Source organism: Bufo bufo, chromosome 10, assembly GCF_905171765.1.
Source record: "Bufo bufo chromosome 10, aBufBuf1.1, whole genome shotgun sequence".
Lineage (NCBI taxonomy): Eukaryota > Metazoa > Chordata > Amphibia > Anura > Bufonidae > Bufo > Bufo bufo.
Genome location: NC_053398.1, coordinates 57,671,900 through 57,696,953, shown reverse-complemented (window position 1 = coordinate 57,696,953; position 25,054 = coordinate 57,671,900). Strand labels below are relative to the sequence as shown.

The window sequence follows — 25,054 nt, the reverse complement described above, 5'->3', positions numbered from 1 at the left end:
ATAGTTTTGATGCCTTCAGTGTGAATCTACAATTCTCATAGTCATGAAAATAAAGAAAACTCTTTGAATGAGAAGGTGTGTCCAAACTTTTGGTCTGTACTGTGTATTTGCAAACAAAATCCACACATATGAATCTCCGTACAGTATTATAACAAATTTTTTGCAGCATGTTGCATCCGAAGTCGCTTTGCTCATCTTCCTCCATCCTGTGTCCTCTTCCCCCTCCCTACCTAATTGTCCATGGGGCAAGCCTTTCCATGTGCTTCCGTAACATGCAGATTGTGGACCCATTGAAGTCGATGGGTTTGCACCGCGATGCGGACTGCACATAGCTGGTGCCCATGTTTTGCGGGTCCGCTGTTTGCTGTCCGCAAAACAGACACGGTTGTATGAATGCACCCTTAATCTGATTAAGGTACATTGATGAAAAGGCTACAGTTCCCATAATATCAACAACTCTGGTCAAGCTGTAACACAATATTAGATTCTGTTCACATCTGCATTGTTGTTTCCATTGATAACAGAAGGCATGACTGATCCTGGGTTCATTGTACTACAGATACCACTGAACTGAACCCAATTGGTATCTACCACCATGGTGTCTGTCATTTTGACAAGAAAAAAATATTGCTATTCTTCCTATCAAATACTTTCAGTCTGCCACATGTGTTCTGATTCAAATGTGAATATAAATTTATAACAAACTAATTGAAATGATGATCAGTTTTTATTTTATCACTTATCGACATTTTCTGACAGCCATAACTTTTTTTTATCTTCGGTCTACAGAGCTCTATGAGGGCTTGTGTTTTGCGGGATGAACTGTAGTTTTTATTGGTACCATTTTTGCTGTACTTTTTGAATGCATCAATGTTATTTAACTTTGTGGAGGGGACAGGGTGACTAAAAATGGCAAATTGCATGTTTTTATAGGTTTTTTTCTGAGACCACAAACTTTACTCCAGATGTAACAGACACAATGCCAGCATACCATAGATAAGTATAAGAGATGGCCAAGTGCAGTACACCTAGGTATTTGTACACATATATTTGCAAACAAAATCCACACATACATACACAATACACATGCATTACTCATATAAATGCTCATTACACTTACCTCTCCTTCAGCGTTGTCACATCCCAACAGTGGAGAGTCAGCAGGGCCTGCTTACTGTAGACCTTCCCCTCCCTCTTTTGTCAGTCTTGACAGAGCTGCTCCCTGGATAAAGTTACAATAGCCAATAAGAAGCTCAGAGTGTTGTTTTTCTGTTTACGGCATTCCCCAAACAGGAACATTTTTGTAATAGTTTAATAGTTCAGACATTTTTTTAACATCTTTAGGACACAGCCTTATTTCACCTTAAGGACCAGTTCATTTTTTGCAAATCTGACCAGTGTCACTTTAAGTGGTGATAACTTTAAAACGCTTTGACTTATCCAGGCTATTCTGAGATTGTTCTTTCGTCACATATTGTACTTTATGACACAGGTAAAAATTTTATTTATAAAAAAAATACCAAATTTACCAAAAAAATAAAAAAAAATGCAAATTTCCAAGTTTCAATTTCATAGTAATACCTACAAAAATAGTTATTACTTTACATTCCCCATATGTCTACTTCATGTTTGGATTATTTTGGGAATGATATTTTATTTTTTGGGGATGTTACAAGGCTTAGAAGTTTAGAAGCAAATCTTGAAATTTTTCAGAAATTTAAAAAAACCCAATTTTTAGGGACCAGTTCAGGTCTGAAGTCACTTTGCGAGGCTTACATAATAGAAACCACCCAAAAATGACCCCATTCTAGAAACTACACCCCTCAAGGTATTCAAAACTGATTTTACAAACTTTGTTAACCCTTCAGGTGTTCCACAAGAATTAATGGAAAATAGAGATACAATTTCAAAATTTCACTTTTTTGGCAGATTTTCCATTTTAATAATTTTTTTCCAGTTACAAAGCAAGAGTTAACAGCCAAACCAAACTCAATATTTATGGCTCTGATTCTGTAGTTTACAGAAACACCCCATATGTGGTCGTAAACCGCTGTACGGGCAAACGGCAGGGCGCAGAAGAAAAGGAATGCCATACGGTTTTTGGAAGGCAGGTTTTGCTGGACTGTTTTTTTTGACACCATGTCCCATTTGAAGCCCCCCTGATGCACCCTTAGAGTAGAAACTCCAAAAAGGTGACCCCATTTTAGAAACTACGAGATAGGGTGGAAGTTTTGTTGGTACTAGTTTAGGGTACATATGATTTTTGGTTGCTCTATACAGGGAGTGCAGAATTATTAGGCAAGTTGTATTTTTGAGGATTCATTTTATTATTGAACAACAACCATGTTCTCAATGAACCCAAAAAACTCATTAATATCAAAGCTGAATATTTTTGGAAGTAGTTTTTAGTTTGTTTTTAGTTTTAGCTATTTTAGGGGGATATCTGTGTGTGCAGGTGACTATTACTGTGCATAATTATTAGGCAAGTTAACAAAAAACAAATATATACCCATTTCAATTATTTATTTTTACCAGTGAAACCAATATAACATCTCAACATTTACAAATATACATTTCTGACATTTAAAAACAAAACAAAAACAAATCAGTGACCAATATAGCCACCTTTCTTTGCAAGGACACTCAAAAGCCTGCCATCCATGGATTCTGTCAGTGTTTTGATCTGTTCACCATCAACATTGCGTGCAGCAGCAACCACAGCCTCCCAGACACTGTTCAGAGAGGTGTACTGTTTTCCCTCCTTGTAAATCTCACATTTGATGATGGACCACAGGTTCTCAATGGGGTTCAGATCAGGTGAACAAGGAGGCCATGTCATTAGATTTTCTTCTTTTATACCCTTTCTTGCCAGCCACGCTGTGGAGTACTTAGACGCGTGTGATGGAGCATTGTCCTGCATGAAAATCATGTTTTTCTTGAAGGATGCAGACTTCTTCCTGTACCACTGCTTGAAGAAGGTGTCTTCCAGAAACTGGCAGTAGGACTGGGAGTTGAGCTTGACTCCATCCTCAACCCGAAAAGACCCCACAAGCTCATCTTTGATGATACCAGCCCAAACCAGTACTCCACCTCCACCTTGATGGCGTCTGAGTCAGACTGGAGCTCTCTGCCCTTTACCAATCCAGCCACGGGCCCATCCATCTGGCCCATCAAGACTCACTCTCATTTCATCAGTCCATAAAACCTTAGAAAAATCAGTCTTGAGATATTTCTTGGCCCAGTCTTGACGTTTCAGCTTGTGTGTCTTGTTCAGTGGTGGTCGTCTTTTAGCCTTTCTTACCTTGGCCATGTCTCTGAGTATTGCACACCTTGTGCTTTTGGGCACTCCAGTGATGTTGCAGCTCTGAAATATGGCCAAACTGGTGGCAAGTGGCATCTTGGCAGCTGCACGTTTGACTTTTCTCAGTTCATGAGCAGTTATTTTGCGCCTTGGTTTTTCCACACGCTTCTTGCGACCCTGTTGACTATTTTGAATGAAACGCTTGATTGTTCGATGATCACGCTTCAGAAGCTTTGCAATTTTAAGAGTGCTGCATCCCTCTGCAAGATATCTCACTATTTTTGACTTTTCTGAGCCTGTCAAGTCCTTCTTTTGACCCATTTTGCCAAAGGAAAGGAAGTTGCCTAATAATTATGCACACCTAATATAGGGTGTTGATGTCATTAGACCACACCCCTTCTCATTACAGAGATGCACATCACCTAATATGCTTAATTGGTAGTAGGCTTTCGAGCCTATACAGCTTGGAGTAAGACAACATGCATAAAGAGGATGATGTGGTCAAAATACTCATTTGCCTAATAATTCTGCACGCAGTGTATTACACTTTTTGTGAGGCAAGGTAACAAGAAATAGCTGTTTTGGCACAGTTTTTATTTTTGGTTAACATTCATCTGACAGGTTAGATCATGTGGTATTTTTATAGATCAGGTTGTCACGGACGCGGCAATACCATTCATGTAAGTTTTAGACAATGATTTCTTTTTTGACACTATGTTTCCATAGTCTGAGAGCCATAATTTTTTTCGGTTTTTGGGCGATTACCTTGGGTAGGGTATGATTTTTGCGGGATGAGATGACGGTCTTATTGGCACTATTTTGGGGTGCGTGTGATTTTTTGATCGCTTGCTATTACACTTTTTGTGATGTAAGGTGACAAAAAATGGCTTTTTTTACACCTTTTTATTTTTATTTTTTTACGGTATTCACCTGAGGGGTTAGGTCAAGTGATATTTTTATAGAGCAAGTTATTACGGATGCGGATTACGGATGCTTCGATACCTAATGTGTATACTTTTTTTTTTATTTATGTAAGTTTTACACAATGATTTCATTTTTAAAGCAAAAAAATAATCATGTTTTAGTGTTTCCATAGTCTGAGAGCCATAATTTTTTCAATTTTTGGGCGACTACCTTGGGTAGGGTCTCATTCTTTGCGGGATGAGATGACGGCTTTATTGGCACTATTTTGGGGTGCATATGACTTTTTGATCGCTTGCTATTACACTTTTTGTGATGTAAGGTGACAAAAAATTGTTTATTTAGCACAGTTTTTATTTTTTATTTTTTACGGTGTTCATCTGAGGGGTTAGGTCATGTGATATTTTTATAGAGCCGGTCGATACAGACGCGGTGATACCTAATATGTATACTTTTTTTTATTTATGTAAGTTTTACACAATAATATCATTTTTGAAACAAAAAAAAAATCATGTTTTAGTGTCTCCATATTCTGAGAGCCATAGTTTTTTCAGTTTTTGGGCGATTATCTTAGGTAGGGTCTCATTTTTTGCGGGATGAGATGACAGTTTTATTGATACTATTTTGGGGTGTATATGACTTCTTGATCGCTTGCTATTACACTTTTTGTGATGTAAGGTGACAAAAAATGGTTTATTTAGCACAGTTTTTATTTTTTACGGTGTTCATCTGAGGTGTTAGGTCATGTGATATTTTTATAGAGCCGGTCGATACGGAGGCAGTGATACCTAATATGTATACTTTCCCCCCCCCCTATTTGTTACCAATTTTTTTTTTACTTTCTTTTTGTTTATTTTTACTTGAAACTTTTAATTTTTGGGGGGGGGGGGGCTTTATTTTTTCACCTTTTTTTTACTTTATTTTTAGTCCCACTTTGGGACTTCAACTTTTGGGGGTCTAATCCCTTTACAATGCATTCCAATACTTCTGTATTGGAATGCATTGGCTGTATGAGTAATACAGCTTCCGGCCTGTGAGATGCAGGGGGCTGGATCTCACAGGCTCGTCACCGGAAGGCAGCGCGATCGCAAGGTAATCGCAGGTAAAAACCGCAAGTGTGAATTGACCCCCCCCCCCGCCCATTTAGCCAAGGTGCCTGCTCAGTGATTTGAGCAGGCACCGGGTTCCGATCACCGCCCGCCGGGTGGCGGTGATCGGAACTATACATGACGTACCGGTACGTCATGTGTCCTTAAGTACCAGGACAACATGCCGTACCGGTACATCATGTCTCCTGAAGAGGTTAACAGGGTGATACCTGATATGTTTATTTTTTTTATTGTTAATGTGTTTTTAAATGTAAAATTGGGAAAGGGGGGTTATTTAAACTATTTTTTATGTTTTTTAAACTTTAAAGTTTTTCACAACAACCTGGAATATTTTAATTCCTTGTTTCATTCCCTTGTCCCATCCACCCTAATAGAGATCTATTAGGGTGAATGGGATTCTAACACACTCCTGGTGAGCTGTGCCTTATGCACAGCTTAGCAGGCAGCTTACAATGGCAAGCCTGGGAACCTTCAGCAAGCCCCAGGCTGTCATAGTAACCAATCAGAGCCCTGACAATTTCACTGTAGGGCTTTGATTGGAAGGCAGAGGCAGCCGCATGCCTCTGCCTAACCCCACAGATGCTGCGATTGCTGTTGAATGTGGCATCTGAGGCATTATTTGCTGGGGTTCAGCATTATTTTCATTCCCCATCATTGTGGCCGGATGCCTGCTGTGTTATACAGCTTGCACTCACTGCGTATGGAGCGAGTTCAGCACAGCAGCCTGTTCCATACAATTCCAATTATGCATTAAAGGGTTAAAGAGGTTTTCCCCATAAACATCATTGTGGATATGTAATAAATGTTGCTTATGGGAGAACCTTTTAAAGGGTAATGCAATAAATGTTTTTTTATGAGAGAGCCCCTTAAAGAGTAATGCATCTCCAGGGAGATCTTGATATCTTATGTCATCAGGCAAATCATTTTCTATAAACACATGGACTGTGGTGCTACTGGAAAATCGTCTTATGGGTATGAGGGTGGCCAAACTTTCCCTGAGTGGCAGATGGGTTGGGTTGTTTTATTTTTGGCAGTGGCTAACTCCCCTTTCTCAAGCTGAGTGTGCACGCTTATCGGGGTCTGAAGGAATAGGTGTTGGCTAAACAAGCTTCAGCTGACAACTATTTAAAGATTATGGCCAGCTTAAAGTAATTATGTAGGTTTTTTCCCTTATGCTCTGATCTAGTACTAATTTTACTATTGAAAGTAAATGGCTGGTTGTCATAGAGACTGTAAATTTCACAGTTGTTATTTTAATAGGACCTTGTATTATAGATATCCCTGATAAATATGATTGATCTTAATATGATTTTTCTTATTCAGTGTATCAGTCATTTTGAGTGCCAAACAAATAGACATGTAAATTGCCTTTTAGTCTGAGGTTGTTAATTATGTGTTGTTACGTTAAAATATGGTGTACTATTACAAATGATGATGTTATTGTATGTAGGCCCCTGTTCCTTTTAATCCTACCCTAATCATTCCACTACCCTGATCATCATGTATTTGCAGTCCTATGTGGCACTTTTCAAACCATTGCTAAAACCTCTAATGGGATCCAGTCCCATGATCGGCAAAAAACTAAAGGAAACACCATAAATTTATGTGAACAAGCTCCACTATACAAATACTTACTTTTTTGTATCCTGTGCATTTAACTAGCAAGTTATTATAATTTGCTACAATTTCAGCTACTTTACCATGACATAAATCGAAATGCTTATTGTTAAAGGGGTTTGCCAACACCCCAAAAATTAAGTGAGCGCCAGGAAGTGTCTTTGCCATCACTTGCCACTGTGGGACATGTTATCACTGAAGCTAGTGAATAGCTCCAGTGGTCAACGTGACCAGGGTGGGAGCATGATTACTTCTAGTCCACTGGTGCCTGTAAGGAGCTGGGATAGTAGCCTCAGCGCTGGAGCAGAGTCGCTTTGAAAAGATGTTTTTTTTCCTTTGTTTTAAACAGATTCCCGGAACTCAGTAGTTTTTTGGAGGGACAGAAAACCCCTTTATTACATGTGACTACCAGAGTATCAGGGTGGTGAGTGGAGACTTATGTAGCAACTGCCATATGGCCGAGATGCAGCCATGGTGCAGGCAAAAGCCCAAGGTTCACAAATGAATCAAGTTTTCACTGCTGCAATTTTTTTTAAGGCCACACAAATCTCAGGCTTTTGGCTGCACTAACCCATTAACTCACCCATGCCAAGCCTGCTTTGTGGGAAATCACCCTCAAATTTAGGCTCCATCCCAATCAGTAAAAGTAAAAGCTATATTATTTGTAATATATCTTCCTCATCTGTTTTTTAAATTTTATGTTGCGGCCTTATGTTTGATATCTTTGCTAATTTATTGAAAAGGAAATACTAAATTCTTACATTGACAAAAGTATTCTTTTGGACTTAGTTGAAGCACATTTGGTGATTACAGCCTCCAGTCTTCATGGGTATGATGCCAGCAAGGTTTTCATATCTGGATGTAGGGATTTTCTGCCATTCTTCTCTGCAGATGCTCTCAAGCTCTGTCAGATTGGATGGGGACCGTCAGTTGACAATCATTTTCAGGTCTTGCCAGAGATGTTCGATTAAGTTCCAATTAGGGCTCTGGTTGGGCCACTCAGGGACATACACAGATTTATCCCTAAGCCACTTCTGTGTTAAGTTGCTGCAGGTGTTGAGTAATTGTTTTGTTGGAAGCTGGGTCCATTCTGAGGTCCCAAGCACTCTGGATGAGGTTTAAATTAAGAATTCTCTGTACTTTGCTCCTTTCAGCTTTCCCTCAACCCTGACCATCCTCCCTCTCCCAGCTGCTGAAACCCGCCCCCACAGCATAATGCTGCCACTACCATGCTTCACTGTAGAGATGGTATTGGGCAGGTGAGTAAGCAGTGCTTGGTTTCCTCAAGACATAACGCTTATAATTAGGCCAAAAAGTTCAATCTTGGTTTCATCAGACCAGAGAATCTCGTTTCTCACAGTCTGAGAGTCCTTTAGGTACTTTTTTGCAAACTCCAAGTGGGCTTTCATGTGTGTTTTACTGAGAAGTGGCTTCTTTCTGGCCACTCATACATAGGTGTGTTACAATGGTGGTTCACCTTTATTATTGTACCTTCCACACCATCATCGGCTGCTTGCGGGAGTGCTTCACGGTCATCTCCTGGTATGGCTATTTGCTAGTACCATTGAGTATCCTGGTCTCGGTTCCTTGAGGTGGGAATTGTGCCTTTGTGCCTGTACTTCTCCTCAGTTCTGTATTTGGAGCATTAAGTTTTTCCCCTGCTATCTGTGTGTGTGCACCTGTTTGACTAATGACATTATGTCTGCTGTATAGTTCTGAGTTCTGTGTCTGTTGGGTGGGTGTCTCTTGAGTGCTATAACTTGTCCTGGTTGAGCAACTTGTCTTTCATTTCAGTCTTGCTACTGTATGTCTTGTTCTGTTCTGTTTGGAGTCTGTCTGTGCCCTAGTCATAGTCCTACTGTATAGATTTTGACTGCATTGTTTGGGTGTTTGAGCTTTGTCACAGTCTGTATTTTATCTTAGCTCGTTTGGCATAGTCTGATCTGTATCACAGTCTGAATACTGTTTTAGTTTGTTTGCTAAAGACTGTTCTTTGTGTTGTCTAGATTTTGTTCTAGTTGTTCTCCAATTGGTCTTGCCTAGTTTCTGTATGTATCTTCTGTGTCTGAACAATGTCCAGGTTCCTGAAGTCAGTTCCTGTATCCACATGTTCAAGTGCATGAAATCTGTATGTCTGGGCCTTAAAAAGGCATTCTGTTTGCTTTCCGTCCTAATAGAAGTCTATGGGAATCAAAACAGATTCGCCTGGGTGCCGTTATGCAAGACGGAAAACAAAGTCCTGTCCGAGTATTCCGTTATTTTCCGTTATAATCATGTTATAATGGAAAGCCATAAACGGAATCCCTAACACTAGTGTGACCCCCCCCTTAGTTTTATAGACAGGACTGTGTATTTTAAAATCACCTCTAATCAACTGAATTTGCTACAGGTGGACTCCAATCAATGTGTAGTAATTTCTCAAAGATGATAATGAGAAATTGGGGGCCCTCACAGCTAAATTTAATGTGTCATAGCAAAGGGTCTAAATTCTCAATTTAAATTTTTCCTTTTCAATAAATTTCCAAACATTTCTAAAATTCTGTTTTCACTTAGTCTTTATGGGTATTTAGTGGAGATTAAATGTGGAAAACTTGATATTTTTGATTTTAGCATAAGGCTGCAACATAACAAAATGCAAAAAAAAGTAAAAGGGTCGAAAGACTTTCCAAATGCATTGTACAAAACAGTTGCACTAATGTTGCAAATTAATCACAGAAATGTTTTTACAATATTATATAAAGTCTTATAATGAGTTACATATTAACAATCAGATAACCAACATATAAAAGTCAATAGTTCTGCATACCTAAGTCGTTTGTGACTGCTGATTACATGCATTGTTATTCCTGTCCTTAGTAAAGTACATTAACAGGTATAAAGTTGCAACAGTTTTTTAATCAATAACAGTTCTGGGAAAATATTCCTTAAACTGCTTCTATAGAAATTTCATCATGGCACTACGGGTTAAACTGCAATTATATGTTTTGAAGAATTGCACTAACACTCGTATCCTGTGAGGAAAGACCATGTGCTTGGTCTGAAACGTGTAAGCACCCTGTACAATGGATATAATGGTTTTAAGTTTTAGACAATAAAGCCTGAAGAGGATACGAGTACTGGATATAATTTGCAGTTGCTAGTGGCTGATGCATTTCCTCCCATAAGTCCTATGCACCATTGGATATTTGGACTGTGTGAAGCACTACAGAAGTGGTAAGCTGGCAAAGCAACTTGGAACCAGATAAGGACTCAACAAAGCTCTCTATATACTCGGCCAGAGCTGGTAAATTTATAGGTCAGTCCAAAACCACCTTCCAAGTATATTAAAATATTTTACTGTTCTACATTGTCCTTCATCTCAGTCCAACTGTGGTTCAGAATGGAACACCATGGAGTAAGTGGAAGTGGCTGAAAGTAAGTGGTTTGAACATTACATTTTCTTAAAAACTTCTGAAACAAATTTGGACTAAAAGGACTGCTTAGAAGAATAGATTTCAATACACTCATGTGAAAATCCTTGCCTTTTACTTCTATTGCATGTTCATAACTTTTTTAAAGTCACAGTTTTTTCAACTGAAGTGGGGTCAATAATAAGATACAGTGCCGCATATTGTCTATGGGATGCTTAAAAATCCAGTTCACTAGAACAGCACACAGGGCTGCCATTTGGAACACATTTGCTGCGTATAGTGATAATAGAGTGATGATATGATTTTTACAACCTTGAACAAACCAGTTAATTGTGGGCTGCAGACAGAACTGGACAGAAGAATGTGGGACCACTTTCATTGGACTTATTTTCCTGTCCATATGCAGTATATGTAAATGCACATATGATTTAGACACTACTGTGCATGTCTGCATGATTTTCTGACCCATCTTGTGTTCTATAGAATGATTTACTTGGCATATTTATGCTGACCACTTGAATATTAACTGTTGTACCATGATAACATAAAATCAGGTTTCATCTACACACAGCTCCAGACAACTCAGCTTATACTGTTGTCTGCTTGGACTTCTTATACTAATCCAATGCTGCTCGCGCTGTGGGGTGCAGCAGGCTTCAAATGTTCACAGCTGCATCGGAGTAATCATATTTACCAGAAAAAATAGAGCAGCAGGCATTGCTATTTTTCCTGTTAAAATAATGGACACCATGCCAGAATCCAATGGATTCCATTGAGACCTGTCAGGCACGTTGGTGTCTGTCATGTAACCGATCTAGATCATCTCTACTCCTGTGAAGAAAAAGAAAACTGGAAGTGACTGGCAGATGTGAACCTAGGCTATGCCAAACAATTACACAGAGGTTCTCCTACTAGCTGATCAGTACACAGGTCGTATTTCATGTGACAACCCTTTTAAGTATATCCTATGCTGATAACAGCCATGTAAAACGTAGCATTCACCAGGCAGCCAGAAACTGCAGCACTCGACGGTCTTCAATTCATGCTGGTTTATTCACCAAAACATTTCGACCTCTCGGCCTTTCCCAAGCAAACAAATGTGTGTGTATTCACAAATACATATAAATGGTCACATGATCATTATGCAAATTGATCACATGATCACCATGCAAATGGTCACATGACCAATGGTCACATGATCATTATGCAAATTGGTTACATGACCACCTTGCAAACTGGTCACATGATCACCATGCAAATGGCCACATGATCATCTTGCAAATCGGTCACATGATCACTATGCAATTCCATGACCAATCATTACCCTTTAACCTATACATCAGGTGATACACAGTGCACATGATATTAACTCTCAGTGGGACTCCATATCCCAATTCATCAGTGGTAATTGAATATACTTAATCTAAACGTATATGATGCTCTTCTGGACATACCGCAATTATAAATGTACATAATATAAACTTACAGACATGATGCTCCTGTGGACATATTCTCTCAAGCAATCGCTTCACTAAATGGCAGACAGTGCGCTCAATAGAACGGAGTGCACATGTATTGGAATACTGCGGACTCGGCGTGTCCGGTGCGCCTGTGCAACAGTTCACTACGTCCTTCTTGTCTCCAGAGTGTGATATCAAAGAAGCGCTTGTGCACATGTACCATCAGCGCAATGCATTAACGCATCAGTGCTGAATTCTCCCGGATAGTGAGGCAGATCTTTTATTCACTCTGGAGCAGCATGGAGAATGGCTTGATGGCAGGAAAAGTTTAAAAATGCAGGGTTACATTTCAGGGTGTGTTATTTTCACAATAAATTGCATTCAGTTTGTGGGTTTCTTATGCTAATTATTGACTATTAAACATCAATGTTTTATAGGCATTTCCATGCATCTCAACTGGTGTCTTCGGTGAGTATTCTTTCTTCAGGTTTTGTTATTTGTACTTTTTTTTTACAATAGTTTCCAAGCAATAAAACCATTGTTTCCACAGGATACCCTGCTGAGGAGGCTGCTGAAGTGGCGCTGGGATCTATTAGGAGCTATCTGGAGGAGAAAAAAGACAAGGTGAGAGCCATGGAGAGACAAAAAGAAAAATGTAAAAAGGAAAGTGGTAAACAGATGAAATAGACAAGAGAAGTGCAGGATGATATGGATTTACGGGAAAGATGTACAAATAAAGGATGGCCTACATAAACCAGATGTCCTGGTAATTCAGTATTGGGAAATTCCCAAAGTCATCTATTTACACAAAGAGATATTATAGGATAGGAACAAAGTGTGGCAAAATAAAACCTTGCTTTTTCCTATTTCAGGGTATTTCTTTGCACTCTAAGAGTACTTGGGGAAGTTATATAAATAGTTTAGTAGGTTGTATGTATTCAAATTGTATAATGTTCCCCATTTACTGATCATTGCTGATTATTTAGGTGTCTTTGTATGGATAAAACTTATATAGTTCAGGTGAAAGGGGGAATCACTGACTATGTTGGAGCACGAGGGTATAGGATTAGAATGTATATTATCCTGAAAATTAAGTATGCTGTTTCTTCACTATACAGCACATTTGTCACACATAGCATATCCCAGCTTCAGAGATTCCTGAAATCTGCAAAGCTTCATGCCCCCTATTAGCACTTAGTTATGTGAATAGGATACAGTAAGAGAGAAAAGGCAGCCCTACAGAAATCTCTGATGCATAGGTACAGTACTAACTCTTTGCTGTGTAGCAACAGAAATGCTGCTCTTGGCCTTCGTTTAGTATATATGCTACCATTTTCTAACGTGACTTTGGTCAGAGCAGCAATGTGTGGCAGTAAATATCAGACAAGTAGCATTTACTGAGACCACCATTATATTTATGTATACACAATCCATTTTGATATGCAGTGATTTAGTAATGATTATATTATCCATTTAAATTTTGCAATAATCATTATGAATGCACTGAAACAACAGATTAGTAACATACGTGCAAACACTGCACAATAATCTTTTACAAGTGACGTAACTGTGCAGTGGGTTTGTAACTTTCATCTACTGTATGTGTTATTAACAGATTTTTGTATTCACTATCCTAACATTTGTATATATAAGAAATTAACAGAAAACTGTTGAAAAAATCTAATTTGAGGGAAATAAAAAAACTCCTGCTCTAGCCTCCAACATATGAAATATTTCGCCATTCACTTGCGTAGCTCATTTCAACTCCTTCTTTTTGTTCCCAAGCCTTTGATGTCCACTTAGACCTCCTCTCAGCATCCTCTTGATCAGCGCGGCTGTAATCTTTGTCCCTCTTAGGCCTCAGCTACTTTGTTGCATAGATCTTCTTGTCCTCTAAATCACCCTCTTTTTTTTCACTTTGTGTCTTCCTTAAATATTAAAAGATGCAGTAAAGTATCTGTTTTGATTTTCAGTTTGACCGTATCATAATCTGTGTCTTCCTGGAGAAAGATGAAGAGATTTATCTCAAGAAGCTACCAGAATATTTTCCCTTCGGTGAGTGAATGGAAGTTCTTTATGTGAACAGTATCTGGATGAGGGAAATTAGATTGTTGTCAGGCTCCAATGGCAGCAGAGGGGAATGTATTTTCTTAAAGCTGCTGTGTCTTACAGATTACTCTGTGTTCCAACGAGAGTCATTCTGTATATGATGCAGTCACCTAATATATGAGCAAGTGCACCACCAAACCAGAGACAGACATTAGTAGGGAGAGAGGATCCTCTACAGTATGCATGGTCACCTCTCCATTGTTATTGATGGGAGTTATGGAAACCTAGAAATAGAACGATTACTTACAAATAAAAGGGGTCGTCTGAGTGTTTAATATTGATTGCCTATCCTCAGGATAGGTCATCCATATCTCATCAGCGGGGGTCCGATGCCCAGCACTGAGCTCTGTGGCCTCTTCCTAGACCAGGTTCATTGGTCCCATGGCCTAAGCCAATGCTTCTCAAATAGTGGGGCGCACCCCCCAGGGGGGGCGCCAGGCTCCGTAAAGGGGGGCTCGTTCAGGGCCGGCCTTTGGGGTGTGCGAATTTCTTCTGTATAATGCCGGCAGGCAGGCCGGGCGGCCGGCGCGTCCCTCAGTGATGTCACGTTTAGGAATGAAGCAGGCGGCGCAGACAAGTGACGTCACTGAGGGACGCGCCGGCCGCCCGGCCCGCCTGCCGGCATTATACAGAAGAAATTCGGATATACGGTACTATTAGGAGTGAGGGGGGCATGTTTAATAACTTTAAACGGCGGCGGCGGGCACACGGAATCTGTGGATGGCACAGTTAAGGGGTGGGGGTCTGTGGATGGCACTGTTATGGGCTGGGGGGGCACTGTGGATGGCATTGTTATGGGGTGGGGGGTCTGTGGATGGCACATATATAACAGTGCCAGCCACAGATCCCCCTGTAACAGTGCCAGCCACAGATCCCCCCATAAGTGTCCGTCATCCACAGATCCCCCCATAAGTGTCCGTCATCCACAGATCCCCCCCATAAGTGTCCGTCATCCACAGATCCCCCCATAAGTGTCCGTCATCCACAGATCCCCCCATAAGTGTCCGTCATCCACAGATCCCCCCATAAGTGTGTGTCCGATCCACATTTCTTTCTTTTTTTATTCTCTTATACGTTAATAAGGATACAGTGTTATGCAGAGGTGTACTTATAACAATTTTATAGACAAATGATACTATTTACAGTCGTGCGGGGGGCGCGAAATGTTTTCTTCTTCCTAGGGGGGGTATGACAGAAAATAATTGAAAAGCACTGGCCTAAGCACAGCTCAGTCCTATTCAAGTGAATGGGATTGAGCTGCAATAGCAAGCACAGCTGCTATACAATGGATGGCGCATGCTTGGTAAGCTGCAAGGAGGCAGCTTTATGTCTAGCAACAAGTTATGATCAAAATTGATTATAAAATCTGTCAATTATGTTTGGTATCTGGCCATTAGTAGATATCAGTAAACTAGTTTTTATAAAAACGGCTGGTGAATCTTCCTTAGGTTGTGATTGGTCTATTTTAAGACAGATATACGACTAACACTATGTCATACTGAGTGATAGCAAATATTTTACAACAGCAAAATTTTAAACCTTTTGGTCTGTCTTTTACTCTTAGGTATTTCTTAGGCTATGCTGGCAAGGCTAAAATCTTTGTGAGCAAAACCAGTGTCAGATTAGTAAACTAATCTGCCTCTTAGAACAGTGGCAGTGGGAAAACTGCACCAAATACTAGCTGTTTTAGCCCTTCCCCATTCACTTCAATGGGGAACACAGATAAAATAAACTTCAAAGAAGTAACGTTGTACTTCTCAAGCATATTTGAAAAATGCTGCATAAAAACCTGCAATAGTGTGCTTATAAGAAGTTGTCATTAGGGTTGTCCCTACAGCTGTCAATTTATTCATACATTTCCAGGAGTAAAAACAAAATGGTTGTCATATTGTAGTGTTGTAAGAAATGATAACTACAGCATTGTTAGTTTAAGAGGAATACAAATAGTTACTAAAACAAAAGAACAACAGATTCCGGCAGAGAACAGCCTGCTGCAATTCTCTGGATCCGGCAGTGCTGGATGCAACCAGGATGCTGCCATCCTCATTAAAGAGTGAAGGAAATTCTGGTCAGGTGCAAAATCACTGGTTCTAGCCGGTCTCTGTAGGTGAATCTTCTTTATTTACATAACAAACATATGTACATAGAACAACGCGTTTCGGGGCTCAAAATGTCCCCTTCATCAGGTTAATAAGTAATCACAATAACTAGTATTAGGCCTCATGCACACGACCGTTTTTTTATAAGGTCCGCAAAAACGGGGTCCGTAGGTCCGTGATCCGTGAAAGTCAATGGGTCCGCGAAAAAAAACTGAAAACGGCACAACGGCCACGGATGCACACAACGGTCGTGTGCATGAGGCCTTAATCACAGGTTTATATAGATGTAAAAAAACGCCAAAAAACGGATTACCTGAGGGCTGCCCACGGGTAGGAGGGGCTAGCCCCAGGTATAGTGGCATATAGTGAAAAACAACCATTTTCAAATAATCAAAATGCACATTATTATATACTAGATGTAGTTTATTCATATAATTATAAAACCGATGTGGGCAAATGTATAAAACTCATGAAAGTATAATCCGGCCGGGAGACAGGGGTCACATGACCGCTAGTGGGTTCGCAGAGCGCTGGCGCATGCGCTCTGTTCCCCTGCATTCCTTCTAGAGGCAGCCCGATCATGTGATCGCCGGCCTTGCGATCACATGGCTGATCTCCATGGCAGCAAGGACGTTTATGTGCGTCTGAACGAAGCGCAATGCATACAGTAGCACGATCCAGTGATGATGTAATAGATAGATATATATATCGCCATTATCAGAGCAATCTAGAGGGGGCTACTTAGAGGTACATACATATAGAAATATATGGATATAGGGATTAATAACATGGCGCACTTGATGATAATATAAAGGTCATATATAAATTATTATATAGATCTACAGTCAGGTCCATAAATATTGGGACATCGACACAATTCTAACATTTTTGGCTCTATACACCACCACAATGGATTTGAAATGAAACAAACAAGATCTGCTTTAACTGCAGACTGTCAGCTTTAATTTGAGGGTATTTACATCCAAATCAGGTGAACGGTGTAGGAATTACAACAGTTTGCATATGTGCCTCCCACTTGTTAAGGAACCAAAAGTAATGGGACATAATAATAATCATAAATCAAACTTTCACTTTTTAATACTTGGTTGCAAATCCTTTGCAGTCAATTACAGCCTGAAGTCTGGAACGCACAGACATCACCAGACGCTGGGTTTCATCCCTGGTGATGCTCTGCCAGTCCTCTACTGCAACTGTCTTTAGTTCCTGCTTGTTCTTGGGGCATTTTCCCTACAATTTTGTCTTCAGCAAGTGAAATGCATGCTCAATCGGATTCAGGTCAGGTGATTGACTTGGCCATTGCATAACATTCCACTTCTTTCCCTTAAAAAACTCTTTGGTTGCTTTTGCAGTATGCTTTGGGTCATTGTCCATCTGCACTGTGAAGCGCCGTCCAATGAGTTATGAAGCATTTGGCTGAATATGAGCAGATAATATTGCCCGAAACACTTCAGAATTCATCCTGCTGCTTTTGTCAGCAGTCACATCATCAATAAATACAAGAGAACCAGTTCCATTGACAGCCATACATGCCCAGGCCATGACACTACCACCACCATGCTTCACTGATGAGGTTCTCTTCACATCACTCTGGTACAAGTTGATCTTGGTCTCATCTGTCCATAAGATGTTGTTCCAGAACTGTGAAGGCTTTTTAAGATGTCGTTTGGCAAACTCTAACCTGGCCTTCCTGTTTTTGAGGCTCACCAATGGTTTACATCTTGTGGTGAACCCTCTGTATTCACTCTGGTGAAGTCTTCTCTTGATTGTTGACTTTGACACACATACATCTACCTCCTGGAGAGTGTTCTTGACCTGGCCAACTGTTGTGAAGGGTGTTTTCTTCACCAGTGAAAGAATTATTCGGTCATCCACCACAGTTGTTTTCTGTGGTCTTCCGGGTCTTTTGGTGTTGCTGAGCTCACCGGTGCGTTCCTTATTTTTAAGAATGTTCCAAACAGTTGTTTTGGCCACGCCTAATGTTTTTGCTATCTCTCTGATGGGTTTGTTTTGTTTTTTCAGCCTAATGATGGCTTGCTTTACTGATAGTGACAGCTCTTTGGATCTCATCTTAAGAGTTGACAGCAACAGATTCCAAATGCAAATAGCACACTTGAAATGAACTCTGGACCTTTTATCTGCTCATTGTAATTGGGATAATAAGGGAATAACACACACACCTGGCCATGGAACAGCTGAGAAGCCAATTGTCCCATTACTTTTGGTCCCTTAACAAGTGGGAGGCACATATGCAAACTGTTGTAATTCCTACACCGTTCACCTGAATTGGATGTAAATACCCTCAAACATCTTGTTTGTTTCCTGTGATCACCAGTCAGTGTGGTTTAATATAAGAACTGTGAAAGAGTCCCACCACACAAAAACAAAAGTTTTAGATTTTAGAAAAACAGACTTTTCAAAAATGAAATTAGTCATAAATGAGTCCTTATCAGACTGGAACGGATTACATGGAGTCCAGGAGAAATGGGACTACTTAAAAGGTGCATTATTGAAGGCAACAGAAAATTGCATTAGACTTGTCAGTAAAAGCAAAAAAAGGAGGAGACCAATGTGGTACTCAGCAGAAGTGGCCCAAATCATTAAAAATAAAAAGCTAGCATTTTGTAATTATAAAAAAAAACAGAGCAATGAAGATAAGGAAATCTACAAGATTAGGCAGAGAGAGGCCAAGCAAGTTATAAGAACTTCTAAAGCGCAGGCAGAAGAAAAACTAGCTCAGTCTATGAAAAAAGGGGATAAGACATTCTTCAGATATATAAATGAAAAAAGGAAATTAAAACAAGGAATAACTAAATTAAAAACAAAGGACGGAAGGTATGTAGAAGAGAATAAAGGGCTAGCCGACTGCCTTAATGAATACTTCTGTTCAGTTTTTACAAAAGAAAAAGGAGAAGGACCTCCACTAGAAAGAATGACTATTAAATCGTTTGATGCATGTATCTTTACAGAGGAAGATGTTCTAAGTTTGCTGTCTAAGGTGAAGACAGATAAGTCACAGGGGCCTGATGAGATACACCCAAAATTATTAAAAGAGCTTAGTGGTGAGCTGGCAAAACCGTTAACAGATTTATTTAACCAATCATTAGTAACAGGAGTCGTCCCGGAAGATTGGAAATTGGCAAATGTCGTGCCCATTTACAAGAAAGGTAGTAGGGAGGAATCGAGCAACTATAGACCAGTGAGTCTGACATCAATAGTAGGCAAATTAATGGAAACCCTATTAAAGGATAGGATTGTGGAACATCTAAAATCCCATGGATTGCAAGATGAAAAACAACATGGGTTTACTTCAGGGAGATCATGTCAAACAAATCTTATAGATTTTTTTGACTGGGTGAATAAAATAATAGACGGTGGAGGTGCAGTAGACATCGCATATCTAGATTTTAGTAAGGCTTTTGACACTGTCCCACATAGAAGACTTATCAATAAACTGCAGTCATTGAGCATGGACTCCCATATTGTTGAGTGGATTAGGCAGTGGCTGAGTGACAGACAACAGAGGGTTGTAGTCAATGGAGAACATTCAAAACAAGGTAATGTTACCAGTGGGGTTCCACAGGGATCTGTACTGGGATCGATTTTGTTTAATATATTCATAAGTTATATTGCAAAAGGCCTCGCTGGTAAGGTTTGTCTTTTTGCTGATGACACAAAGATATGTAACAGGGTTGATGTTTCTGGAGGGAAACGCCAAATGGAAAAGGATTTAGGAAAACTAGAAGAATGGTCAGAACTCTGGAAACTGAAATTTAATGTGGATAAGTGCAAGATAATGCACCTGGGGCGTAAAAACCCAAGGGCAGAATATAGAATATTTGACACAGTCCTGACCTCAGTATCTGAGGAAAGGGATTTAGGAGTAATTATTTCAGAAGACTTAAAGGTGGGAAGACAATGTAATAGAGCAGCACGAAATGGCAGCAGAATGCTTGGATGTATAGGGAGAGGTATAAACAGTAGAAAGAGTGAAGTGCTTATGCCGCTGTACAGAACACTGGTGAGACCTCACTTGGAGTATTGTGCGCAGTACTGGAGGCCATATCTCCAGAAGGATATAGATACTCTAGAGAGAGTTCAGAGAAGAGCTACTAAACTAGTACATGGATTGCAGGATAAAACTTACCAGGAAAGGTTAAAGGACCTTAATATGTATAGCTTGGAAGAAAGAAGAGACAGAGGGGATATGATAGAAACTTTTAAATACATAAAGGGAATCAACTCGGTAAAGGAAGAGAGCATATTTAAAAGAAGAAAAACTACCACAAGAGGACACAGTTTTAAATTAGAGGGGCAAAGGTTTAAAAGTAATATAAGGAAGTATTACTTTACTGAGAGAGTAGTGGATGCATAGAATAGCCTTCCTGCAGAAGTGGTAGCTGCAAATACAGTGAAGGGGTTTAAGCATGCATGGGATAGGCATAAGGCCATCCTTCATATAAGATTGGGCCGGGGGCTATCCATAGTATTCAGTATATTGGGCAGACTAGATGGGCCAAATGGTTCTTATCTGCCGACACATTCTATGTTTCTATGTTTCTATGTTTCAAATTCATTGTGGTGGTGTGTAGAGCCAAAAATGTTAGAATTGTGTCGACGTCCCAAAATTTATGGACCTGACTGTATATAGTGAAACCATATATACAGTCCTGATCAAAAATTTAAGACCACTTGAAAAATGGCAAAAAAATCATATTTTACATTCTTGGATCTTAACAAGGTTCCAAGTAGAGCTTCAACATGCAACAAGAAGAAATGGGAGTGAGACAAAACATTTTTTGAGCATTCAATTTAATGAAAACAACGAATAAACTGAAACAAGCTGTTTTTCAGCTGATCAAAAGTTTAGGACTGTCATGGTCTTACCTTCTTGCTGTTCTCCTTCGTTTGACATGTGCTGGCGGCCATCTTGGTTTCTGGGTTTCTTGTAGCCTCCCACCCTGCGGCTCCTCCTTCCCACTGGGAGGAGCTGGATGCCTAGCTCATATATATAGGAGGTCTGTGGCTTCAGTTCCTTGCTTGGTCCTCCTGTGTTCACATGCTTCTAGACTGCTGCTGCTTCTGGTTCCTGATCCTGGTTTCGTCCGACTACCCTGCTGGTTCCTGATCCTGGTTTCGTCCGACTACCCTGCTGGTTCCAGATCCTGGCTTCGTCTGACTACCCTGCTGGTTCCTGATCCTGGCTTCGTCTGACTACCCTTCTGGTTCCTGACCTCTGGCTTCGCAAAGACTCTGCTTCGGTTTCGCCATCCGTTTGGACTTTTGCTTTACAGCTTTATTTTCAATAAAGCCTTCTTATTTTCACTTATCCCTTGTTGTACGTCTGGTTCATGGTTCCGTGACATTAGGACCAAGCCATGAATTCTGACGGTACAGGGCCATCCTCGCTACCCACGCTGGTTGCCAGACTTGATCAGCAGGATCACCTGTTGGGTCGGTTCGCTGTGGCGTTGCAAACCCTGCTTGAACGCATGGCTCATTTCGCTCCCGTTGCCGATGGGTCGGTTGTCGCTCCTGGGCCCGCTCCTACTGCCGCTCCGGTTGTTGCGCCAGAGTCTACCCCGACACCTGTTGTTGCACCTGCGGTGTTTCGGGGTATGACCGGTTCTGCCCCTCTTCCACAGCGCTTTGGGGGAGAGCCAACTCAGTGCCGAGGTTTCCTTAACCAGGTGGGCATTTATTTCGAGTTGCTGCCACATGCCTTTCCCACTGAGAGATCAAAGGTGGGCTTCTTGATCTCGCTGCTCTCGGACAAGGCCTTGGCCTGGGCCAGCCCTTTATGGGAGAACAACAATCCGGTGGTTGCCGAGTTTTCCGGTTTTGTTGCTTCTCTTCGGAAGGTATTCGATGTGCCGGCTCGTGCTGCCTCTGCTGCGAAGCTCCTTATGTCCATCAGACAGGGTTCACGATCCGTAGCTGAATACGCCATTGAGTTTCGTACCCTGGCAGCAGAGGTGGGCTGGAATAATGAGGCTCTGGTCGCTGCTTTCTCTCATGGTCTCTCGGATGCCTTGAAGGATGAGGTTGCAGCTAAGGACCTACCAGTGGAGCTCGAGTCTCTTATTTCTTTCCTGATTTTGATTGACACCAGACTCAGGGAGAGACCTTCCTTTAAGGAGAGCCTGCGGAGGTTTTCTAACAGATTGGCGCCTACGTTTGTTGTCCCACCCGTGCCTCCCTCTCCTCCCACGCCTCCTGGGGATGACTTGTCTGGGGGTGAACCCATGCAGCTGGGGTTTGCTCGCCTGTCCGAGGGGGAGAGGGTACTCCGGAGACGCGAGGGCCGATGCATGTACTGTGGTCTCGGTGGGCATTTTCGGTTGGCATGTCCGAACCGTCCGGGAAACGCTCGCACCTGAGATCCTGTCGGGGGCAGATCTTGGGTGGAGTCTCCTCGTCCCCGGTTTCCCGTGTTGACAAACCACTGATCACTGTTGTCCTCTCCTGGGTCGGGGGCTCGGTGACGACCCAGGCGTTGGTGGACTCTGGTGCTGGTGGTTTGTTCATTGATAATGTGTTCGCTGCCGCCAATTCCATTCCTCTGCAGGCTCGAGGTTCCCCACTGGCTCTTGAGGCGATAGACGGCAGACCCCTTCTGCCGCCACACGTGACTCATGAGACCCTTCCAGTGGGGATAGCCATTGGTGCCGTTCACAGAGAGTCGGTCTGCCTCCAGGTTATTTCGTCTCCACACTACTCGGTGGTCTTGGGGTACCCCTGGCTCCGGAAGCATAATCCGACTTTCGATTGGAGATCATCCGAGATCCTCTCGTGGTCACCGCAGTGTGGGGCTAGTTGCATCCATGGGTCTGTCAAGTTGCTGTGTACTTCCTCGGACTCTCTGTTGCCTCCTGAATACGAGGAGTACCGGGATGTATTCGATAAGGTGCGCGCGGTTGCCCTACCTCCGCACCGCCCATACGATTGTGCCATAGAGTTACAATCTGGTGCCGTTCCTCCTCGTGGCAAAGTCTATCCACTGTCGGTAGCGGAGAATGAGGCCATGGAGGAGTACGTGAGGGAGGCGCTTTCAGGCGGACACATTCGCAAATCCTCGTCCCCGGCAGGGGCTGGATTTTTCTTTGTGAAAAGGAAGGGCGGTGAGTTGAGGCCTTGCATCGATTACAGGGGTCTCAATCGCATCACGATCAAGAACGCTTACCCGATACCCTTGATTTCCGAGCTGTTCGATCGCCTTAAAGGGGCCACGGTCTTTACCAAACTCGACCTGAGGGCGCCATATAACCTGGTAAGGATCAAGGCGGGCGATGAGTGGAAGACCGCGTTTAACACCAGGACCGGTCATTATGAATCCTTGGTTATGCCCTTTGGGTTGTGCAATGCGCCCGCAGTCTTTCAGGAATTCATCAACGATGTTTTCCGTGACCTGTTGCAGCAGTGTGTGGTGGTCTATTTGGATGACATCTTGGTATATTCTGAATCCATGGAGGCCCACATTCTGGATGTCAGACGAGTGTTGCAACGGTTACGAGAGAACAAGCTGTTCGGTAAGCTTGAGAAATGCGAATTTCACCGATCCCAGGTAACCTTCTTAGGTTACATCATTTCCGCTGAGGGGTTCTCCATGGATCCTGAGAAGGTTTCGGCTGTCTTACAGTGGCCCCAGCCCAGTGGTCTTCGTTCCCTGCAGCGCTTTTTGGGCTTCGCCAATTATTATCGGAAGTTCATCAGGGACTTTTCCATGCTAGCCAAGCCTCTCACGGATCTGACCAGGAAGGGCAGTAATTCCCAGGTCTGGCCGCTCGAGGCCATCCGAGCTTTTGAGGCTCTAAAGTCCGCCTTTGTGTCGGCTCCGATTCTGTCGCATCCCAACCCTGGGTTGCCCTTTGTCCTCGAGGTGGACGCGTCTGAGACGGGAGTAGGCGCCCTTCTGTCTCAGCGTAGAACACCAGAGGGTCCTCTGCTTCCTTGTGGGTTTTACTCCCGGAAACTGTCTTCCGCGGAGTGCAACTATCAGATTGGTGACAGGGAGTTATTGGCCATCGTGCAGGCCCTTAAAGAATGGAGGCACTTGCTCGAGGGTTCGGTGGTTCCGGTCCTCATCCTGACGGACCACAAGAATCTGACCTACCTTTCTGAGGCCAAGAGATTGACACCACGTCAGGCCAGATGGGCTCTGTTCTTGCCACGTTTTAATTACGTGGTCTCCTACCTACCCAGTTCCAAGAACATCAGGGCGGATGCCTTATCACGGCAGTACTCCGAGCTGTCCAGGGAGGAGTCGATTCCGACTTCAGTCATACCTCCGAATCAGATCTTGGCCGCCATTCGCACCAGCCTGACCTCTCCCCTGGGTGAGCAGATTTTGGCGGCTCAATCTGGTGCTCCCTCTGGGAGACCCAACGGCAGATGTTTTGTGCCTGAGGAGTTGCGCACTCGGTTGTTGCGAACCTACCATAACTCCAAGACCGCGGGGCATCCTGGAAAGAATCAGCTGTCCTGGGCTGTTTCACGTCTGTTCTGGTGGCCTTCCCTACGTTCCGACATCGCCGCATATGTAGCGGTATGCTCCGTTTGTGCCCAGAGTAAGTCCCCTCGGCACCTTCCGTTGGGCCTTCTGCAACCCATAGCCACCGGGGAGCGCCCATGGTCACACCTGGGGATGGATTTCATTGTGGACCTCCCTGCATCCCGAGGCCATACGGTCATTCTCATGATTGTGGATCGGTTTTCCAAAATGTGCCACTGTGTTCCTCTCAAGAAGTTACCCTCTGCACAAGAGTTGGCCACGATTTGTGCCAGGGAGGTCTTCCGGTTGCACGGTTTGCCCAAGGAGATTGTGTCGGATCGGGGGAGTCAGTTTGTGTCCAGGTTCTGGCGCGCCTTTTGCTCCCAGTTGGGGATTCATCTCTCCTTCTCCTCGGCCTACCACCCTCAGTCCAATGGGGCCGCAGAACGATCCAATCAGGCCTTGGAGCAATTCCTTCATTGCTATGTCTCCGATCACCAAGACAATTGGGTTGACCTC

At 42.3% G+C, this 25,054-nt stretch overlaps 1 protein-coding gene across 1 annotated transcript in view; it reads left to right on the top strand.

Moving 5' to 3' along the window:
- Window positions 1-25,054, top strand: part of LOC120980655 (ADP-ribose glycohydrolase MACROD1-like) — an 86,672-nt gene that overhangs the window by 2,805 nt on the left and 58,813 nt on the right. Inside the window, exons 4-6 of the mRNA XM_040409892.1 lie at window positions 12,256-12,286; window positions 12,369-12,442; window positions 13,792-13,873. Coding sequence (XP_040265826.1) covers window positions 12,256-12,286; window positions 12,369-12,442; window positions 13,792-13,873 — 187 coding nt within the window. The remainder of the gene's footprint in view (window positions 1-12,255; window positions 12,287-12,368; window positions 12,443-13,791; window positions 13,874-25,054) is intronic.